The 23122-nt window shown below is 33.6% G+C and overlaps 1 protein-coding gene across 6 annotated transcripts in view; it reads right to left on the reverse strand.

The window, feature by feature from the left end:
- The window catches only part of CNKSR2 (connector enhancer of kinase suppressor of Ras 2), a 309235-nt gene that overhangs the window by 123020 nt on the left and 163093 nt on the right, over positions 1-23122 (reverse strand). For 3 of the 6 annotated variants that reach the window (NM_001206513.2, XM_005228380.5, XM_005228382.5), the window contains exons 8-9: positions 22533-22601; positions 5497-5643 (exon numbers count right to left, since the gene is read on the reverse strand). In NM_001206513.2, the coding sequence (NP_001193442.1) occupies positions 5497-5643; positions 22533-22601 (216 nt within the window). The remainder of the gene's footprint in view (positions 1-5496; positions 5644-22532; positions 22602-23122) is intronic. The other 3 variants (XM_024988116.2, XM_005228381.5, XM_024988118.2) reach the window with 1 other exon arrangement.

Below are 23122 nucleotides of genomic sequence, written 5' to 3' on the forward strand. Positions count from 1 at the left end.
ACTCACTAGTGCAAATATCACAAAGAGTTTGCTTTGTCTTCCAGAGGGAAAATACTCATTGAAATATGAATGATTACATCAAGTAGAAAACCTGGCCATTAATTTTATTCACTCTTGGGAATAAGTACAGACTCAACTGGAACACAATACCCCATTATTTTAGCACAGAACATTCACACAAGTCCTTATTCAGTTCAAACACATTTTTATTATAATTCCAATACAAGTACCAGAATATTGTTTTATGTTAGCAACTCTGAGACATCTAAAGAAATGCTCCAGATAAAATGTATTCTGGATTTTGGGAGGCAAGAAGTTGCATACAATCTTGTAAATTTCTTGATCATATAAAGAATATTAGATCTAATTTGGAAAATTATTGGGCATAATTTTTCCTGGGTAAGATTTTCTTAAGTATTCAATGACTTGAAAAGAGTCTAAGTAAGAGAAATACCTGTATCCTAAATTCTCCCACTCTCGGTTTTTTCTCAGCTTTTTCTAAAACACAAATTTATAAATACAAAAGACTTAAGTCTTCTTCTTAAAGCATGTAATCTTCCTTTTCTTATCAGACTACAAAGAAAAAAACATTTTTTTTCAACCACAGATTTGATCAGGAAGCTGTATCTGTATAAGTTAAAAACAAATCTATGGGCATAAAATTATGTACATGATTATATAATACACAAATAATATACACTTTAGAGTCACATCAAAAAATGGCTTTTTCCAATTAATCATCAAAATTTGCACACTGTACTGAAACTACCACTGGGATATTTATGCTGTCCACTCTTACGGGCATAGTTAATACTGCAACATTAAAACTGAGCTTCTAATTTTTTCACCTTACACTACACATTATTTTTAGAATATTAACTAAAGAAAGATTAGGAAGCTAAAGAATAGAAAAACTAAATAATTTTTTATATTAGGTGATTATTTGTAGTCTGTGTTAACATTTTGAAAGCATTTGGTTGAAAACCACAAATGTGATTTAGATCCTTTAATTAATTTGCTTAAGCATTGGTGAACAAAAATCTGATGTGACAATTGCTTGCAGCTATTTACTAACTTGAGCATGTGAAACATGTAATTGTTTCTGCCTCCCAGTCAGCACAACTACATTTTTAGTTAAAACTTATTTTCTTCTCTAGTGTCATATTAATATTAGTTACCTTCCTTCCTTCCTCCAAAACATGCTTTTAAAGCAAAATTCTCAGAAACATATAAACTTTGCTTCTAATGTTTTTTTGGCCACCCCATCCTATAACTTTGATATTAAAATAAATTTTATTATTCCTTATGTTTTTATTTTTACAGTGACTTCAACCATTCATATTTCTATGTATCTGAAATGTAACATTATCAGTGTTCTTCAGTCGTTACACCAGTTGATAAACAAAACTGACTACTACGACTATTTGCTTTCCATTTCTTTCTCTGCTCAAATGTATTTAATTTAAATATCCTGTAAAAATGGCATCAAGGTAATGCTAAGCAATAACATTTAAAGTGAAAAGCACAAAAACCACACAAAAAATTACCACTTCGATATAAAAGACTTATGGATTAGAACAGCCTAGGAGCAATTCTAATGATACAGCTTGATATCATTTTACATTAAAAATGTCTAATGAAACCTGTATCAGTAAATCAAATTCCAGCATTGATTTTAGTGATTATTTTTGAGATGCATTTTCACCAAAAAAAAAAAAAAGTTGGGTTCCTAAATGTTTTTTAAAATTGTTGATTCCCAGTGATGATTTCAATCAATATTCTCACCAGTGTCCAGCTAATTCTCCCATACATCTCTTGTAAGAAGAAAACAACACCACTCGTGCAAGCTGGTGACCTATGCACGCTAATTTAAGACGACAAACATCAAAAAATATACACTGAGGTTTATCCATAATTCCCCAGGATTTTTTCATTGAATTTCAAGGACTTGACCATAAGCAACCACCATGCTTACCAAAATCCAGGACATTAGTAGAGGGTGCTACTAAGGACATGTTTTAAAAACAGCTCTCAGAAAGCAAGGAATTGCTAGTTTGCTTTCTCAGAACAAAAGATTCTACCTCAGGTAGAACATCTCTACTGTATATATATAAATGGGTGCAGATGACAACAAATTCAATTCCAGATTAAATCTGCTTGTAGTATTTGACTAAAATATCTTTAAGTCTTTCAGTTCTATTGCAAAACATTTGAGAAATCAGGAATTTAACAAGAGTTGCCAAATTTCATGAAATGTACTAATGAAATTGCTCTGTGAGCATGAAGTTCAATTGTATGCTTTTGCTTATTTGGCTATAATTCCACGAATGATTTTAAAAAGAAAATCCAGATTAAAATTTGTCATTGTAGTTAATTATCTTTTTTTTTTTTTGCAGTTAATTAATAATAGAAGCTACTATTCGTTTTAGAACTAAAATGACTTTTATTAAAACGTGTATTCCTCAAAAATCAACCTTAAGGTAGATAAGGCTATATTTTAGTTGTGCAGGTACAAATTATTTCCTTATTAGTTTAAAAAATAATTATTCCTTTGTTAGAATGAAGTTGTTCTCTTCATTAGAGGCATGTATTAGCATCTACCTCCAAACTACACAAATTTTGCTATACTTTATCTGAAAACGCTAAGCCTGGTATCATAAAAGAAAAAGATGAAATATACATATTGAGGTTAAATATATGCCACAGATTGTTTCTTTTTGTAAACTCTATTTGAAATAATTCTTAGTAGACTATTGGTATACCCTATGAAGAAATAACCTAATGTCCAATTCTTCAGGTTGAACATGAAAATTTGTATTCAGGTGAGTTAATGGGCATTTTGGCTCCAACACACCAGAAGCAGGACTACAATAAGAATGGTACTTATGTCTGCACAGAGGATTGTTGCTACATTAAGCACTTAAGTTTCACATATGAGGTCCTTTCTTGGCCACTAGGAAAAATACGTAGTCTCAGGCAAAGTTACAAAGAATCCAGAACTGCCTGTAAGACTTTCTCATCCCACTATTTCTTTGATTTTTCCCTTTCTGGAAGCAGTCTACTTACAACCTCCAGATCCTGGAATCTTCAAGCTTTATCCATCTTTGGTTGTATTCATTCTCTTAAAATTCTGGCCAGATAGTTTCCATTATGCTTCTGGTATCTTTTTACATTTTAGCACAAGCCAAAGCCTTAATACCAAAATGAAACTCTGTAACGGTACAATTTCAGGTCTTCAAAATAGACTTTAGGGAGATTTGGCGGTGGGAGATTTGGTAGTGGCGTGCGATGTTACAGGACTAATCCATTGCCCTTACTCCTAAGACTTTGTTTTACCACCACCTGTAAATATTTACTTAAAACTACTACTCTTTCTTCTGCTTCTTAAAGTCAATTTTCAAAGTTGAAAGCAGGGTCCCTCCTTGCCTCCTCCAACCCATTAATAGTATTGTTTATCTATAAAGCGTCGAGCTTGGACAATACATTTTAGGTGAACTAAATGCAGGCGAAGTAACAAATTTATAAAAATGTCAACACATATAAGCACTTACGTAAATACTGATTTTATTTTTTTCTGAATTCAGCATTCTGAAAAAGTAAATTTACAAGTATACTCAAAGTAACTCAATAGGCAATAAGGAATAAATATAATTAGTGATCTGATGAGGCACATTTCTTGGCATTTAGGAATGAACCTAGAAACAGTGTCTTAAGTATCTATTATAATTAAGGAATGATGTAGAACAATTTAAAAAATTAAAGTCTTTGTTCTCTAGGTTTAAACACACACACCAAATGTATGTGTAGCAAAGAAAAAAGGTCTTTCGATTATTTCAGAATTTTCTATAAAAGTGATTCTTAACTATATATTGTCATTAGCTTAATTCTCCAGTTTGTGCTTGTGGAAAAGAATCTAAAAGGGGACCAAATCATCAATTTATCTTCTAGAGATATTCCCTCAAATAGAGTTCATGGATCAACAAGAAATTAGCTTCTTTTTGGTGTTCACTGTGAAGCAGAAGGGGCTAGAGAGAAGCTGTTAAATTTAACCACACATATAGAGACGAAAACTTAATGGCTAAAAGGGTCTCTTCTTCAGGGTTCCCACCTTTCAGGCTCTGAAGAAGGATCTTTGGGGAAGACATGTCAATAGAAAACTACAGAGTGGAACAACAAAGTAACTTACAATGCAGTGAGAAAATAAAATGATGTGATGGGAAGGTCTGATTTGCTAATCTATGAATTAATGAGTCAAATACTGGTCTCTAAACTTTAATGATCATCAAAAATCTTTGATAATAAACATACACTGCAAGTCAAGTGCATTTGGACATATTAATATAGTTTTAAAATATAGTTTTATACATCTTTATTTGAAAAAAATAGATTCACATTAAAAATTTAAAGATCTTAATGTTCTTTTTATATTTTTATCTTATTTAAGTATAATGCAACTTTGAGGCCAAGAAGTAGGAAAGTTTTAAACAATGAGAAATCATTGTAATCTATAAGGCCATTCATGTGTAATGAAGAATTGAGAATTTCAGGGGAAAAAAAATCAAGACTGGTGTAAGGTACTAATACAGAACTTAATAGTAGCGATAACAATGGCATTTTCATTTATTGCTTTTCTTTTTAATCTGAACAACAGGAAATGTTCTATTTCAATGGGCGACTTTAATTTTTAAAAATTAAACTTCTATGAAAGGTAATGGTCTTCTATTTTAAAAGTGCAGGTCTTGTGAAGAGTAAAATTTTCTTCTATGATGTGTTTAAACATTATAGCCTGACTGAAAAGGAAGAAAATGTATTATTTCCTTGTCTTTATCAATCAGAATATTTTTATCACTTCCTAGATACCTCTGGTTCTTAATGAACCTAATTTATCAACACCCAGAGTAACATTTTAGAGTGATGTTTCATGTTGAAGAAAAATGCAGAATTTCTAATGTAACAATTTCCCTGTTTTTGCCTTTATACGTGGTGGAAATGAAAGAAATGATCCATCAGGAAGAATGTAATAGGTACATTTTAATTACTATCTAAAACTTTCTCTACCTACTGTTCAAAAACAACTATTTTTATCTCATGAGCTGATTTAAAAGAATTCTATAAACTATTATCTAGTTTCTTCAAGAAGTATATATGGATATAACTTTTAAATGGAAGATTATATCACAAAATGAAACCTCTCACTTTCATTTCTATCCACATTTTGGCTTCAAATAACTTGTGCTTTTCTTTGGAATTATGCTTTAAAATGTTTAAAAATTAAGGCAGGGTTCTTTATCATTTGATTTTAGTTATAGTGAGTTTGAAATTTCATCACAATTAAGCCTATTAGGATCAGCTGTGAAGAGATCATTTCACAAACAAATTTTCAAAAGCATACAAGATTAATCCATATGCTGCTGAGATGAGGCACAATAAAGAAGCATTACTGAGATAATCTATGGCTAAAATGATGGTGTATGACTTATGATTAAGCTTCATTACCTGCAGAGCAAGGGGCTTCCATCTCATATTTTTCAGTAAAGCTGGTGCTGAGGTAAGCATGCTCTGAGGTCGCTTTTTCAAAGTTAAGATAACACCACTCGGGTCCTCTCGTAGTGCATTCACCAAATTTTTCAACTGCCACCCCACCTGGTAACCAGCAAAATCATTACAATAAAATTGAGGTACAGTATTCAAAGATTTAATGTTCTCCCCCTTTAATAAGATTAGTAAGAAAAAAAAGAAAACCACATAATTGGTGTACCATCCTATCAATTTTCAGGAGATATAAACTCAAAAAGATATTTTATTTTTGAATTGACTAACCATGTTATTGCATTAGAGTCCATATCATTATGAGATAACAATGGACATTTACAAGTCAAAGCAGAGACTAAGATGGTATCCAACCAATAGAATAATTTAGAATTAAAAGAAATTATGGCACTATTAATGCTGCACAAGGTGTAGATCCAAGCTTTGTTCACAACTTACAATTTAAGAATCCGCATGCCTGAAACAAAGATTTGGCAATGTCCTGAACTCACAAATTAAACCACATGCTTGCTCATCACCATCTTTTAGAGATATGTGGTACTAGTGTCCCTAAGTGAGACTGACATTATACTACCAGTAGCTGGTACTGACACACCAAGGCGACATTCTGAGCGTGGAAGACAGGATTGATAAAATAAACCTTTAACCACAATATAGAGTAAGAAATGACAAGGTAATGCTACTCCAATGCAGCAGCTATTGAAAATGTGTTCCAAAAGACTCTATAAATTTAAAATGTAATAAACTAAATTTAATGAAGCCATTATGTGATATGTGAATATCACCCCAAACATATTGTATAATTATGTATAATTAAACAGAAGTACTTGATAAATGTCCAAAAACCTGGCTCAACTGTTATCCATGTTATATTACTTATCATTCTTTTACATTATTGAATATTTGTTAATTTGCTTTAAGACATACTGGTTATGCAGTTATTTGAAATCCTAGAAGTATTCTTTAAAGAAACACATTAAAAACATCTATTATTCCAAGGTTTAAAAAAATGTATTTCACATTTAAAAGAGACAACCATTTATTCCAACTCTAATGGATTAGAAATTTATGCTACATAAATTATATAAATGTGTTATATAAATACAGTGGGTCAAAATTTATCCTGGATTGCAAGCAAGATTTAGCCAATGGTCTGAACATGATCTAGTTTCTTCCTAGGCACCTAAATGAAACGGAATGGTTGCCTGTACCTATTCACCATGTTTTTGCCTGGGAGATAATGCTCAAGCTGTAAAGAATGAGCACTTTCATCCAAATTAGCACAGATCCCAGAGACTATGATGAAAGAGGTACTCTGGACCACAGCCACTGAAGGATAATGGGAGACTTTAGTTTATATGACGGACCATTCATTTAAACTACAGCTTCTACTCTAGCTAAACTGAGCGAAGTTTAAGAGAAAGAGGACACAAAGGAAGCAAGACATTATAATGCCTAAAACCTCACGGTCTCAGATAGGAATCAAAATGATCATTATGATACTTGCCTAACATGAATAACAGGCTGTCAATTTTTTAAAAAATCACTTTAATGTGGATCAGCTACAGCAATGATATTGGTCAAATGTCTCCCATTATATATAAGTGGAGATTATTACATCCCCAAAGGTACACTGATTCTGATTCTTCTGATGGCTAAGAAGTGTCCCTACAGCCATTTCTATGAGCCAAGATCAAAGCAAAGTTAGTTCAAATTCAAGTATTCATTTTGCTTGCCAAAAAAATAAGTGAGCAGATTTTTGAATACCAGGTCTGGAGGGAAAAAATATACTGTTTATACAAAGAGTTTATGAACAACTTATTAATGATAACCACATTTTATCACTTATTTTAATTATTTAGATAATTGCTAATGATACTAAAGCAGTCAATATTACTGTAACCTTCTTTCAGCCTATCTACTCTAGACAACGAATTACACATTGATTTCTATGTACCAATTTCTCTTCATTTTATTCTATGACATAATCATGTCACTAGTTGAAAATTCTTAGGGCTTGACTGGGTTTTCCAGTGTAACATTTAGTGTAATTCGATTCATCCTACTCTTTCACAATTTCTCTATGCTCTTTTTGAGTACACAATTCCAAAAAACAGAATTGTTTCTCCATGAAAAAGTGAAATTGATTTTTGATGACAAAGTAATTATTTGGTTAGATTTAAATTTTGTATGCATGCTCAGTCGCTCAGTCACGTCCAACTCTTTGTGACCCCATGGACTGTAGCCCACCAGGCTCCTCTCTCCATGGGATATTCCAGGCCAGAACACTGGAGTGGGTTGCCATTTCCTTCTCCAGTCAATCTTCCTGACCTAGGGCTCGAACCTGTGTCTCTCACATCTCCCGCATTGGCAGGTGGAATGTTTACCACTATACCACCTGGGAAGCCTTAAATTTTAAGCTGAATGAATGTTATTTAATTGCAGAAAATTATATAACTTTATTACTTTTTAATTAGCCTTACCACGCTCACTGACATTCGATTAGCAGTCTTTTAAACAAAAGCAATCCATATATTTATCTTTGGCTCCCAAATTCTACTTCTACTGCCAAAAGGAAATGACTGGATAAAAGCATAGAGATAAATGTGCAACATGTATGTTGCAGTGCTGTTTAAACCAAACAAAAACTGTACGTTATGCAAATGTCCATTAGCATGGGACATAAAATTTGTGTAGGAAAAGTTTAAATGTAGCTGCTGCTGCTGCTGCATTGCTTCAGTCATGTCCGACTTTGTGTGACCCCATAGACAGCAGCCCACCAGGCTCCCCATCCCTGGGATTCTCCAGCCAAGAACACTGGAGTGGGTTGCCATTTCCTTCTCCAATGCATGAGAGTGAAAAGGGAAAGTGAAGTCACTCAGTCATGTCCGACTCGCTAATGTAATTCAATTTTACTTTTGTTAAAAATATGTATATAAATATAGAAAACACAGAAAGCTATATACCACTATTAACAATGGTTACATTAAAGTGTAATAAAGACTGTAATATATATTTTCCCATTTACTCTTTAATTTCCTAAACTTTTGGCAATAAACATGTGTTTTATAAACAATAAAGCCAACAAAATATTGATTAATGGACCTAGTCTAAGAGTAATATTCCAGTTAGAAAATTGTGAATTTTCTGAATTATCTCATTAGGACTGTTTGTTATCAACGGTAAATTCCCACAAAAAGAACCAGAAAGGCAACACTATATAGAACAGTAAAAGATGGTGATGGGGAAATGACATCCGCTCTGTACATTATCCTTTTAAATAATTGTCAAAAGAAAAATAAAATTATTACTCAACTATTCATAATAAGACCTACATTATCTGTTGATTTTTTATTCAATGAATGATTTCAATAGATTCCTCACGTAAGTATTAATTTAGGTTTTTGTGGAAACTGCTGAATAGTAATATAATGAAGTTGGCTGTGTAATTCCCAGTATACATGTAACATTTTTCTTAATAACAGATAGGTTTTAGCTATATCAGTCCAACCCCAGTATTTGTATACCTATAAATAGCAACCAGACTACATGCCTCTCATATGAATAATCTTTTTTCCTTAGTCCTTTCTCAAGCTCCTTGACTTGGATAATTTCTTCATTACTTTCTACCTTTTCTACTGCATATTATGCTTAACGACTGTACCCATTTATTGGATTGTACCATGTTCTATTCAAGGGCAGATGTGGTGTGGTCTTAGAGCTCTAGGAAAAATGATTCTCAGCTCTGGTTCTGTGTATCCTCACATATCTTCAAACATAAGTATAGTGAATTATTAAAATAAATTTATTTCTCTGTTACTAAGATACTTATGGTTGACAGATTATAGGGGGGACATGAATAGATGGTATTAATATGAAATGAGGCAAGTATATGGGTTACAACTTCAAGAAATTCAGGAGCCCCATTCCGGAGCTAAATATGGTACATAGACATCAAAATAAGTGAAATATATCAATGTGTATTAATCATTTTTCAAACTTATTTTTCTATTTCCTCATTTGAGTTTCTGGCTATGGTTTTAAAGTATTAAATTTGATAGACCTGAATTAAAAGCCATGTGAAGATGCAACAGTAATATGAAAAATAATTATATACTTTACATTGGCTGCAGTGAAAGTCTTTCTGTACTAGGAGATAGAAGGAGCTTTGAAAGAAGGAAAACCAGGGATTCTAGTGGTTGCTAATATAAAAGTATAATCCACTAATATGGGAAGGAATTAAATAAGGTACAAAACTTTAAGTGAGTCTGGGATACAAAGAAAAACATTCTAATAATCAAAGACATCCAAAAAGGAACTGATAGACTTGTGAAAAAGTGAACTCAATACCAAAAGAGATGTTTATGTATTACTGCACAGGCTAAATAATTAGACTTCAAAAATCACAATACGTTACAACTTTACTATGCAGAATGGGTAGAAAAGTACAAATAGATGACAACAGATGAGCTTTGTAGTAAATGGATGTGGTCCTGATACAACTCTGAATACTTGTCCTCCATCTTTCTTCCTCCTCACAACCAATACATGCAAGAGTTTCCTCCAGGCTAAGTGTTATTCCCCTAATATTTCATGCTGTCATCTTACAAAAAACTCTTGTTTGCAGAACTTCCACTAACAACTTTCTGCATGACTCACAAATCCTCCTAACTGTCCCCAATCCCTATCAAGAAGTTGTGGCATATTTTCAACAGTTCATTCATCCATACTAATAGCTACTGAATAATCAAGCACCAGTAATTCACTGTGCTAGGTGCTTCATACTGCATTCCTTTTGTTTATATCTTCATTCTTACAACAGCCCTAGGGAGTAAACTATTAAACCCACTTTACATGTGAAGAAACTGAAGCAAAAAGAGATTAAGTTTTCTTGGTCAACATTATTAATAGAAACATGTAATTCTCCAAGCCAGAATACTGGAGTGGGTAGCTGTTCCCTTCTCCAGGGCATTTTCCCAAGCCAAGCATTGAACCTAGGGTTCCCACATTGCAGGCAGATTCTTTACCATCTGAGCCACCAGGGAAGCCCAATAGAAACATAGTAAGTTGCAAAGCCAGAATTCATTCAAGTCTGTTTGATTCTAAAGCACAAGGCATTATGACAGCAAACATCCTCCTCTAAATATTCCACTGGTAGTACAAACGAATGCAACACTTGATGCAACAGCAACAATAAAAAGTTCCCCATCATCCTCTCAAGTTTTGAGCATGGAGTCACCTACAACAGTTCCCCCTGTTTTTAATACACATCTACCCTGAAGAATGTGTGTGCTTACTCAGTCACGTCCAACCCTTTGCAACCACATGGACTGTAGCCCATCAGCCTCTTCTGTCCATGGGATTTCCCAGCCAAGAATACTGGAGTAGGTTGCCATTTCCTACTCCAGGGGATCTTCCCTACCCAGGGATCCAATCTGTGTTTCTTGCATGTCCTGCATTCAGGTGGATTCTTTACCACTATGTCACCTGGGAAGCCCATCCTAAAGAACAGATTCTGGCAATTAATACCTCTTCTCATTCCTTTATCTGTCTTGGATACCAGGTTGTTAGACTTAAGTCTTAACTGCTCTTTCTACTACTAGTTTTTTGCAGCTCCAATATACAGCTACAGCATAACAGTGTTCTTTTCCTCAAAACACTTGAAAAGCTCACCAAAGGCCTAACTAAAGAGTCAATTCCTATAATAGACCCTGTGCCAATATGGCCATCACTATCTCCTATAGTTTCTCTTTAATGTAGTTCTTAAACTTCAGAATGTGTTAGAACCATCTGGAAATACCAGTTTTTCATCCAGTAGGTATGAGGTGGGGCCCTAGAATCTACATGTTTTTCCCTCAAGTTACCAAATGATGCTGATGCAGCTGGTCAGGAAACATTGTTTGAGAACAGTGAGCTTCTTGAAGCCAGTGACTTGCCCATGTCTAGACTATTTTAATATGTTTTTAAGATTGGATATTATAACTTATAAAATCACTAAATATTGATGTGTGCCTTCCATGTATTATGGGTGCAATGGCGCTTGCAGCACAACCTGTGACTCTTTAAAAAGCATAATGAGCAGGGGAGAGATGAGCAGCTCAATAAGCATTTACAATAAATAAGACTCTGATGCTGGGAGAGATTGGGGGCAGGAGGAGAAGGGGACGACAGAGGATGAGATGGCTGGATGGCATCACTGACTCGATGGACAGGAGTTTGAGTGAACTCCAGGAGTTGGTGATGGACAGGGAGGCCTGGTGTGCTGCAATTCATGCGGTCACAAAGAGTCGGACACGACTGAGTGACTGAACTGAACTGAAGAGAAGTACCCCAATAGAATGGATAATGGGAGCCCCCCCAAGGGCAGCTAACCCATTTTTGAGGGTTCAGGAAAGGTTTCCTATTAGCCTAAGCTGAATTTCTTAGGAAGTGGACACGTGAAGAGGATATGGAAGCTGAGGGACTGAAGAAAGCCCTGAGACAAGTTAAAACCAGTTTGAGCAATTCTCAGTAGTTCGGTATCAGAGAAGGCAATGGCACCCCACTCCAGTACTCTTGCCTGGAAAATCCTATGGATGGAGAAGTCTAGTGGGCTGCAGTCCATGGGGTCACTAAGATTCGGACACGACTCAGCGACTTCCCTTTCACTTTTCACTTTCATGCACTGGAGAAGGAAATGGCAACCCACTCCAGTGTTCTTGCCTGGAGAATCCCAGGGACTGCAGAGCCTGGTGGGCTGCCATCTCTGGGGTCACACAGAGTCAGACATGACTGAGCGACTTAGCAGCAACAGCAGCAGCAGTAGTTCAGTATGGGTGGAACAATTGGTTAAGTTAGTATTATGCTGCCCTTCAACACTGTGCTTTTCTTCTCAGCAAAAGTACCCTTTTATTATATAAATACTTGCATTTTTATTCTGCCACATATAAAATCTCATGTATCCGTAATGGTGCTTATTAAATGCAACACCCATCATACAGCCTCTTATAGCTAGGACCTTATTTTCCTCATGTGACTTTACATCTCTCTTATGGCATTTTTCATGTACTGCTGCTTATTAAAGCTATATATTTTTCCTCATGTCCTTCATCTACCCTCACAAAACTGGATATTGAAGCTTTTATTTTGAGGATAAAAACTGAGTCTCATTTTTCTGGATATACCTGCAATCAATGTCTTAGAAATGGCAGAGACTTAATGAGTACTTGTTGATAACTAGTGAAATGACATGGTGACACGAGAATGTGAATGTTTCAGAGATAATGAAGTGCCTTAAAAGTCCAAAGGGAATTTTGTTTTGTATATAAAACTAAGATGTAATATTAAATTTTTCTCTAAATGTAATATACTTGATACTAAAGCTATAATAAACATTCTTTACCTCAAATTACCAAATAAACTTTCTTATAAACTAACATTTGGAAAAAAAATACAGAGTGGATACTTCAGACCTAAAGTCACAGTGATTTGATTATGACAAGAAAAATATTTTCCATAATAATATATAATATCCATAATATCTATAATATCCATAATAATATATACCCATAGTAACAATGGATATAGTTGCTATTTGTTGTAGAAATATTCTGTTTCATCATATACATTATAGAAACAGTTAGGAAGGTTTTCTAGAAAAATATAAAGTCCAGGTTTTCCTTTCTCAATATTTAATAGAATATTTTATTCACACTAAAGTTCATGGACCTTTAAAAATCCACCTATACATCTGATACCAAGTACGTCATATTATTAAAGATAATATGTTTTTCACATATGCTGAACTACAAATAGTATCTTCCTGATTGTCCAGGTAGCAAAATTCAGTGTCTGTAAACAATGGCATGTCTTACTAGTTTAAATGCAATCCCCAACTTGGACACTGAAATGTATTTTTCAGCACAAACAGAATTAAAATGGTCCAACAGAGTTTTTAAGGTATCCCAAGAGTTTAAAGCCACATGCTCTGCTTTCTTGTAGACAGGGCTTGTGATTGCTTTGATCAGGTTGAAGCAGATACCAAGGGTTCTTGGGTACATGGCAACATAAGTGGGCAGGTCCTTAGACAATGGGTTGCCCAGATTAGGTACACAAAGGGCTTTGGGGTTGGTGTTAAAGAAGTGACAGTCTTCCTTTCCTCTTTGTACATAGAGTGAAGAAGTCTCTGATCCCTTTAGGACATTCTCTAGCCTATCTGATTCCTAAACAATAGGTAGTGAATTATTTGACCAACAAATGAAAAGACTCTCTATGGTTCCAAGTAGCCAAAGTTACAAATAAGCATAAAAGAATGTAAGCCTATCAACTTAGACCTTTACCTCTGTTACAACTGTATTTGAAATTATAAAAAAGCATCTCTAGAAATACAAGTAGGAAGATAGGACATTCTTAAAATATTTTCAAAGTTATTATCCTTCAGAAGACAAAGTAACAGACCCATTCATTAACAATTACACACACTCCTGTGTAAACACTGGCTCTTACTCATGGTTGTAATGTTTAAATGATACCTATTCACAAAGTAAATTTCAAAGAGGCTTGAAGTGTGCCTATATGAATGTCTGACGATATGAGTCACACCATTCCCAAATGTTCCTCTGCTCTTTTTAAAAGCACTAAAGAGACAATTCAATACACAACCCATCACATTCAGACTAATGACACTGTGTCTTTGCCAAATGTTTTGGTGCTGAGATATTACAGTGCTCTGTTCTCCTGCATTACTGAAACATTTCAGAATTAATGAATTTTGATACACAGTATCTTTCAAAGATCCTAGAATCACTAAATTTAAGTACCAATCTAAAAACTTCACCTAAACTTATTTTTTTCACACAATATATTTGTGTGATATATTTGGGGATATCCTAATTTTGCTTTTTCACAATCATTCATTTAGTGAGTAGAAATAGAGAATTACCCATGGTTCAAATAAAGAGGAATATAAGCTGAAAGGTATGCATTTGGTTAAGGAACTAAATGCAAAAAAAAAAAAAAAAATTACTTTAAATTCCAGCATAGAGGACTTCTCTGGTGGTCCAGTGGTTAAGAATTCCGCCTGTCAACGCAGGAGACATGGGTTTGATCCCTGGTCCAGGAAGATCCACATTCCATGGGGCAACTAAGCCCGTGTGTCACAACTACTGAGCCTGTGATCTAGAGTCCATACATGCTCCACAACAAGAGAAGCCACTGCAATGAGAAACCCGTGCACTGCAACTAGAGTAGCCCCTGTTTGCCACAACTAGAAAGCCCATGTGCAGCAACAAAGACCCAGCACAACCGAAAATAAATAAATAAGTAAAATTAAAAAAAAAATCCAGCATGGAGTAATTTAAATAGGTAATTCAGAGTATTAGAAATGACCCAAGGTTCTATCTATTATAAATGAAACCTTAGTACTGATTATTTTTTACAAACATGACTAGAAGAGATAATCTTGGGAAAAGATGAAGGGAACAAACATTCAAAAAGAAGGAATTAAAAAGTTTTATTTTCATTACAGGGAATACTCCACAATTTTATGTCTTTATTCACTGAGCCACTCTTCATCTCATGGCCTCCTTAAGTATTTATACAATGAAATAAGACTTTATTAAAGCATTTGTTTTTTAAAGGCAAGTTTTTTATGTGGTTTAATTTTACTGTAAAACTGGGACCATGTTGAGCTCCTCACAATTTGAATTTACACATATGTTTTGGTAGCTAATATTTTCATGTGAATTTCACAGTCACATATATAATATACGTGTGTGTGTGTGTTTTATTTAAGAGAAAGCACAGAGAACAGTTTCTCACCGCTGAAGATGGATAGGGAGTCCAAGAGAGAAAACCAACTTGAAGACTACAAGAAGTACTTTGTTTTCACCTATTGTACACCACCTTCTTGGAGTCTTTCTCTATAACCAAGAAGTTCTGAGAGTTAAATCAGAATTTCTTGATTGACTCATGAGGAAGCTCATGGGAGGAAGAAAATAATACGCATGATTTTTTTCCATTTAGTTCTACAGATCACCCACATTGTTTTTACCAAAGGTGATAGATACATTTCCACATCCTGTTACTTGCATTATCTTCTATTACCTATCCTGTTACCTATATAAACTGCACCTTTGTATCATTGGTATCTCTGCTTCTGGTATAGTTTAGCATTTTGAGCAACTCAATATACCAACTCAGTATGGTATTTGGTAATATTTTGGTCTCTGAAGGTCAAAAGTTTATTTTGAGGGGCTTCATGGTTCACATTTGTATATGCTATAGGAAACTAAATCAAAGCCCATTTTATTCTTATTTCATTATCATTCATGGTATTCTTTAACTTCTCCAAAACATAAAATTCAGTGAGTATAAAAGCCTCTGCTAGGGAGACACTGAGAAGGAAGACAATCATGTAACAGTAAAAGAATGTGGGGATGAATCTTTGGTCATATCACAGAGCTTCATTACCCCCAAAATCAATGGGATATTTTCAAAGAACCATAATAATACAAGTTTTTAACTAGAATTTTTATAAAGATACTTGCATGGGTTAAATTTTAACTTAATTTTATGTTTGCATATATATGGAAATTTTACATCTCAGCCATTTCTTCCTATGTTTCATTTCTGTTCTCCTTGCAAAGACATTGAAAATGTGTATTTTAAAATAAAGAGTCTTAGTCACCAAAGCTAAGGGATGAAACACTGTTATCTAAAAATCTATACATCCTATTTGTAAGAATTCTGAGAAAGAATAAGAAAACATCTATATTTATGAAAAATTCAACTTAATTTAGGAATCCAAACAAAAATGTAAAGTAACCAAAGGCAAGTATTCATAAAGAAACATGTTTAAAAATCTATAACTTTTCTATAAATAATTTTATAATGTCATTTACTGGTAGACATTTAACAGATATGTGTATTTGAAAATACTAGCAAGTACTGCAATAGATGTCTGCATTTATCAAAACAAAACCAAAGAATGTGCATATATGCATTTATATAGCTAAATAAACAGTAGTCTACATCTTTATTAACAAAAAGTTTTAGTTTAAGAACTTCCATAATGGCTATAAATACTTATTACTGTAGATGTTATCTTCAGAAATCATTTTATCAGAAATGCAACAACTCAGACAAAAAAGCTAATTCCTTGTCAGTTCTAAATGGGGCCCCATGAACTCTCTCTGCCATTTGTCTCAATTTTAAAATACCCTTTATTGTCCAGTATTACAGTAATAAGATGAGAGGAAATATGAAAGTGATGAGTAGTTACATGACCTAAAATTTCAGCCACAATGTAGCTGAGAATGTTAATTTAGTGGTTGAAACCTATATTTGAATCCTAAGGCTAAATAACTTAAAAAGAACTTAACATTATTAAAATTATCTCTTGAATTTCCCATTTTATGACACTCTAATGTATTTCCCTTTCATGCAATAATTTTTTATGTTTATCAGGCAGCTGTCATCTACTAATTGCCCACCTCTATTATAGACATAAAGTAAATCAGGGGACTGTAACTGACCGACTTCTGTCTTTTTGATACATGTAGGAAAAGGGATATAGTTATTGACACTGATTTACAAATGAGCTGCACACTTAAAATCCAGAGTAGGAAAGAACATCAGCCAAGAGATACATTTTAAACATATAAAATAAACACTTATGTGGATACATTTTAAAATTCCATGTAAAATAATCAACCTATTAATTGTATGTCAACACCAAAAGATGTTTCTAATAATAAAAAAAAATTAGAGCTAACCACATTTAGAACCAATTAGTCTTTTCCTGGTGGAGCTAGGAAGAATTATATAAATTAGAAATAAGTCAGGATGCAGTGATTCGCAGAAAAAATAAATTGGTTCACAGGAAGTTACCAATATTAAGGTATCATACAACTTATCTTCTTTATATAAAGACTTAAGATAATTTTAGTTTGATAACAGAAAAATCATAAAATATTATATTAGATAATAAAGTAATGAATTTATTTCTCTAGGGATAATAAAACATAATTTATATAAATATGTGGCCGTTCAAAACCAGTTTCCACACATTCTCATCAAATCCACAATATTCAATGTAAAATAAAAGAAACTATATCCTATACAAAGTAGAATCTGAAATAAAATTTTACTATGAGGAACTGAAATCTTGGATGTATTATTTCTTCTAATTTTTGGTAAGTGTCTTTTCATGTTATTTTCCCCTTCCAAAAGAAAACAATTAACTTGCTCTGTTTTAGAATACCAATTTCTTAGAATCCTAACAGAATTATTTTAGGATATTATCATAACCATTTATTAAGCAATATGTTAAACACCATGCTAATATACTTAATCTCTATACTCCAGCAACATCTTGTGTTTACAGGGATAAGAAAGCAGGTGCACTGCAAATACTGCCATTTGAGTTTTCAATACTTTTTGTTGTAAGAAATTATAAGATAAATATTTTCTCTTTTGAGAAAGGAGAACAGAAGAAAATAGGCAAGAATAAAAAAAATACTGAAAACAGTGAAGAATGTAGGAGAAATAGTCAAGTGAGAAGAGATGAGGATGGTCAAGTAAAGAAAACTAAGTTAGAAGAAAAACTTAAAAAATAAAGACAACAATTATACATATTTAAAAAAGAGAGAAAGCACAATGGTGTTAGCCAATATTGTGGTACTGAATCCACTCAATAAACTACTCCTTCCAGGCAACAGGATAAGGGCAGGGCAGGGGTAAGGGATTTTTGAGTTTTAATGGGTCACCATACTCTCCATCCATTCTGATTACATTGGCTTCCCTTTCAAACAATACTCGCCTATTGTTGTGAACTCGCCTATTGTTGAAGGAACAAGAGGGTGAAGAGAGTCACAAATGAGAGACTAGAGTGAGAATAAGAAAATAAAGGAGACACTGCTGAGAATTACATAAATGAAGTCAGAATGACCTTTCCAGATAACTCAATAGTCCTTTATCTCGTTCCCTTCTCCCACCCCCTATGACATCACCTGCATTCTTGTTCAGTAATGTTTACCATTTAGGGGGTAACAAAACCCACTAGTTTATAGTGTTCGTCTTCCAGCTCTTACTGATCACTGTCAAGCATCCTGACTGTTTGTTGTAGGCTATCTTCTTCTTGACTATCCCAACCTGGTTATTTTCCATTCCAGAAGGCTTTATAGCCCCATCTATTGAACCCTTTCTTGCCATAATGTAGTCACCAGGTTCCAGAAGACTTTCCAAATAGTGAATATGTTTTAGTATACACAAAAAATAAAAGGAAAATTTTCCAACTGCTATTTTTTTTCAACCATCACATACCCCATTCTTTTCAACTGATATTTCTAAGAAGAAAGTATCTGTTTTTAGTATGGATAGACTTTTATAACACTTACACACCAAAAACAGCAAAGACATGAAATTTTAACAGATTCATTAGGAATATGCCCAAATAGATTGAATAACTATAAGTAGACTCATCAGCTAAAAAAAAAGTGTTAAAAGTGCATCATGAGGGCAGAGTTGCTGGTTCAAACTATGCCGAGGTATCTCCCAGAGAGGAATGTAGTGGCAGATGAAGTGGAAAAAATCTTGGGAGATTCCAGCAGCCTTTGAGGAGTTGGATCTTCACTGGCAGGGAAGACATGCAATAGGACTCAGTCTGCTTTGCTTGGATGTTCATGATTTTTTCTTCTTCCTACCTGGCAGCCAGTTTCTCAGCCACAGAAGTATGTTGATTAGAAAAGCTTAAAAGCCACTTATAATAAAGAATATAGCAACGTGAAAAAGGACATAAAATTTCCAGTTTCTTTTTAAATAAAAAAAATATATATATTTTAAAGAGAAAACTATAAATACACACACACACATCTAATAGAACATCTTGAAGATATACCATACTAGCAATTTCAAAAATAGTTTTTGAATTCATCTGTGATTATTCAACTTTCTCATACTCTTAGGGGAAAATTTCACATTGCTTTTCTAGGTATTTTATAATAAGAAAAGTAGTCAAATTTTATATTGTACATTACTACCTATAACAATAGGAAATTTTATAATTATAGAAAAATACTGAGCTAATAACATTCAAAACATAAAATTGAACATTACTCTTTTCATTCTTGAACCTATATTGGTATAGCATAATATTGGCAATATCTCACTATTCTGATTAAATACTGGATTAAAATATGTATTTTAAAAGCATTAGGCAATATTTTAATGTAAATATATCATAACAAACCCTTAATATCCCTGGTTATGATTGCAGGGACAGAAGGGATAACTGTAGACTACAAATAACTTACACTTGTTTCAACTAATTTATCGATCTATCAAACCTTTTATAATAACAACACTAAGATAATGTCCATTCCCTCACCTTTGTATATTGTCTCGTAAGAAGTAAAGGCCACTGCACAGACCACAATGGGGGCAATAGCAAGAGAGGACACAGTAGGGTGCACTTAATGAAAGATACCATTCATGCACAAAAATGGCTCAATATGAACAAAAAGAAGGCAATCTGCTAATTGATCACATTATTAAGGAAGGTCACTTTGATGGGATTCAACATAATTTCCTGTCAGACAATGTCTCTATTATCATCCAAAATCAATTTGCAGGTTGCAGTAGCAGTCTGCTAAGGACTTGGACTCCAGTTGGCCCAACCGTTGTAGTAGATAAAGGGAGGTTGGAAAGTTAATTTCTGTGGAACTTCTAACACCTGCCTGGCATTGTGTTTTATGTATCTTGTCTATCTGGAGGAAAGGAGTGAGTGAGGATGTAGCAGTAAAGTTAAATTTCAACCCCATTTCTAATTTCAATTAAGCTGAACCACTATCCAAGTTATGTAAATTCTCACTTCCTCTATTTTCTACCCTTGGCTCTGCGTAACCTCTCCCTGAATCTTAAGATTTACTTACAGGATTGTGGGAATTCCTCCCCTTTTGTTTGATAATCTTACAATTTGAGTTTGGGGAGGGAGTATAATAAAACTGAAGTAAGAGCATGGACCTTGGAGTCAGTGAGCTTTGAGCTGTGGGTGGGTTAAATAATCATTCAGTCTCCATATACACCTTCTTCACAGGATCATTGTGAGGAGTATATAACATAAAATATGTGAAGGACTTAACATGATGCTTGGCACACTGTAAGAACTCAGTAAGTGTTGGCTCTGGTTATTATTATTGAAAAGATAAATAGTTATCATGACTCACTTAAAACTATAGGTCAATTTCAGAGCAAAAACTGAAAGCAAGTTCCTCCAACCATCATTCTGTGTAGTTTCTAATATTTTAGAATATTCCTGCAATAGAAAGATGTGTTGACACATTCTCACAGTATTTAAATATCACCAATCCATATAAATTTTATTGGTTCACTTTAAGTCTTTTAAAGACTTTCATATTCAACAGGCATGAGAATCTTTGCTCCACAAAGAGTATCCTTTTAACAACTTTATTTCTCATTAGAGACTAATTTCTATCCTCTTAGTACTGACCAACTGGAAATAGGTCAAACTATCCAACAGACATCATATTTGCTAAGGTCACATTGTAGAAGTGGAGGCAGTGTGAACATCAGAAGGAGGAGCTGCCAATCTACTTAAGCAGCTCTTTTATCCCACTGCCCAAATCCTCATCCTAAAGGACAAGAAACTTTACTCAGGACAATCACTTTTTACTGTATAGTTTCTAGTCATGAGAACTTACTCATCATCAAAACTGTCACAGAGTGGAAAGGCTCTGTTGATTACCAATATTCTCCATTAATTAGCCTCAACTAGCTAACAATAATTAGTATTAACTTTATACCCCATACATATAATTTTTCATACTTTCATTAACTTTTATTCACTTAGAAAATGAACTTATTGAAGAAATATCATAAATTTAATTATCAGTGTTCAGGAGCCTCTCCAAGATATTACAAACTTCTCATTCAAACCAAATTTAAAATAGCATCTGCCTTAATATCAGAATCACTGAGAAAGATCAGACTTTTCACATGAGTCTTCTTACTCTCCAAATATAGCCTTTCTTCTATGACTAGAACAGGCAAAACCAAATTTAGTTAAAAGGTACAGCAGGAAATAATTACTTACTCTGAAGAGTCAGTGAGTAACAAATAGAACATTTACCAGGAAAAAAAATGTTTTTCTTTTAAAATGTGGATTATAAATCAATAATCAGATTATTTTAATGTTAACTTCACTTTTTAAAAACCATATATTTTATTTTGGCAGAGACAGAGCAATTTAGATAGAAACTAGTCCAAAATGAAAATCATATGATGTTAATTTTAAAAATCTAAGATTAAAAAAAAAAATCTAAGATTAAGAAAAATTGCCCTTGAAAATCTACCACAGGCACAGAATGTCACTGTCATTCTCAGCCTAGAAAGGGAATCATAAGGTTCAAAGAACAAAAAAAGAAAAAAAAATTATGAACTTATTCAGTTAAGTGCAATAGTTTTAAAACTTAAACTATAGTTCTCTTTTGGGAAATGAACAGCCAATTCAGCTACTAAAATAAAAAAAAATGACATGAAAATAAACCAATCTGCCAGATACTTTAATGAACAAATCAATGTTAAAGTAGATAAATGAATGTATGGTGTAATAAAACATATCTACTAGGTAACCTGATAATTTTTTAAAATGAAACTTAAAAGTTATACTAAAAAATTTGAATTTGTATGCACTGTCACTGTAATTTCTATTCCAGAATGGTCATCCCAGTTCATGGGGTAATATTATCCATACAGAATTGTACATCTAACATCAGCCACCACCAATAAATCCTCATGTTATTTTAAAACAATGCCTTATGAAATTTCTTAAGATAATTAAGAAAAATAGTCATTCAATTATTTTTCAAAAGGCTATTTAAATATTTTGTACACAAACCGGCATTTAATTTCATTGTATTCTTTTAAAGACTTAAGCAATCTTTGTATTAGTTCCTCCCACTGACTTGTAAGGTAATTATACATACCACAGTCTGATGATTAACTTGAATCACTTCATCCCCAGCATGGATCTTCTTGCACCGATCTGCAGGTGACTAAATTACACATAAAGGAAATGGTAAAGAACATAAGTTTTATCAATCATTTCCTCTCTATGGAAACACTACCATAAGTTCACCCCTTTAAATCAGATCAAGAGCTTAATTATAATCTTCATAAAAATAAACTAAAAAAATGTTACTAATATTTGATATTTAATTCAGATGACCATTTTATCTACTACTGTGGGCAAGAATCCCTTAGAAGAAATGGAGTAGCCCTCATAGTCAACAAAAGAGTCCAAAATGCAGTACTTGGATGCAATCTCAAAAATGACAGAATGATCTCTGTTTGTTTCCATGGCAAACCATTCAGTATCACAGTAATCTAAGCCTATGCCCCAACCAGTAATGCTGAAGAAGATGAAGTTGAACGGTTCTATGAAACTCCAATACTTTGGCCACCTGATGTGAAGAACCGACTCATTGGAAAAGACCCTGATGCTGGGAAAGACTGAAGGCATGAGTAGGGGACGACAGAGGATGAGATGGTTACATGGCATCACCAACTCAATGGA

The sequence above is a fragment of the Bos taurus genome, chromosome X, assembly GCF_002263795.3.
Source record: "Bos taurus isolate L1 Dominette 01449 registration number 42190680 breed Hereford chromosome X, ARS-UCD2.0, whole genome shotgun sequence".
Lineage (NCBI taxonomy): Eukaryota > Metazoa > Chordata > Mammalia > Artiodactyla > Bovidae > Bos > Bos taurus.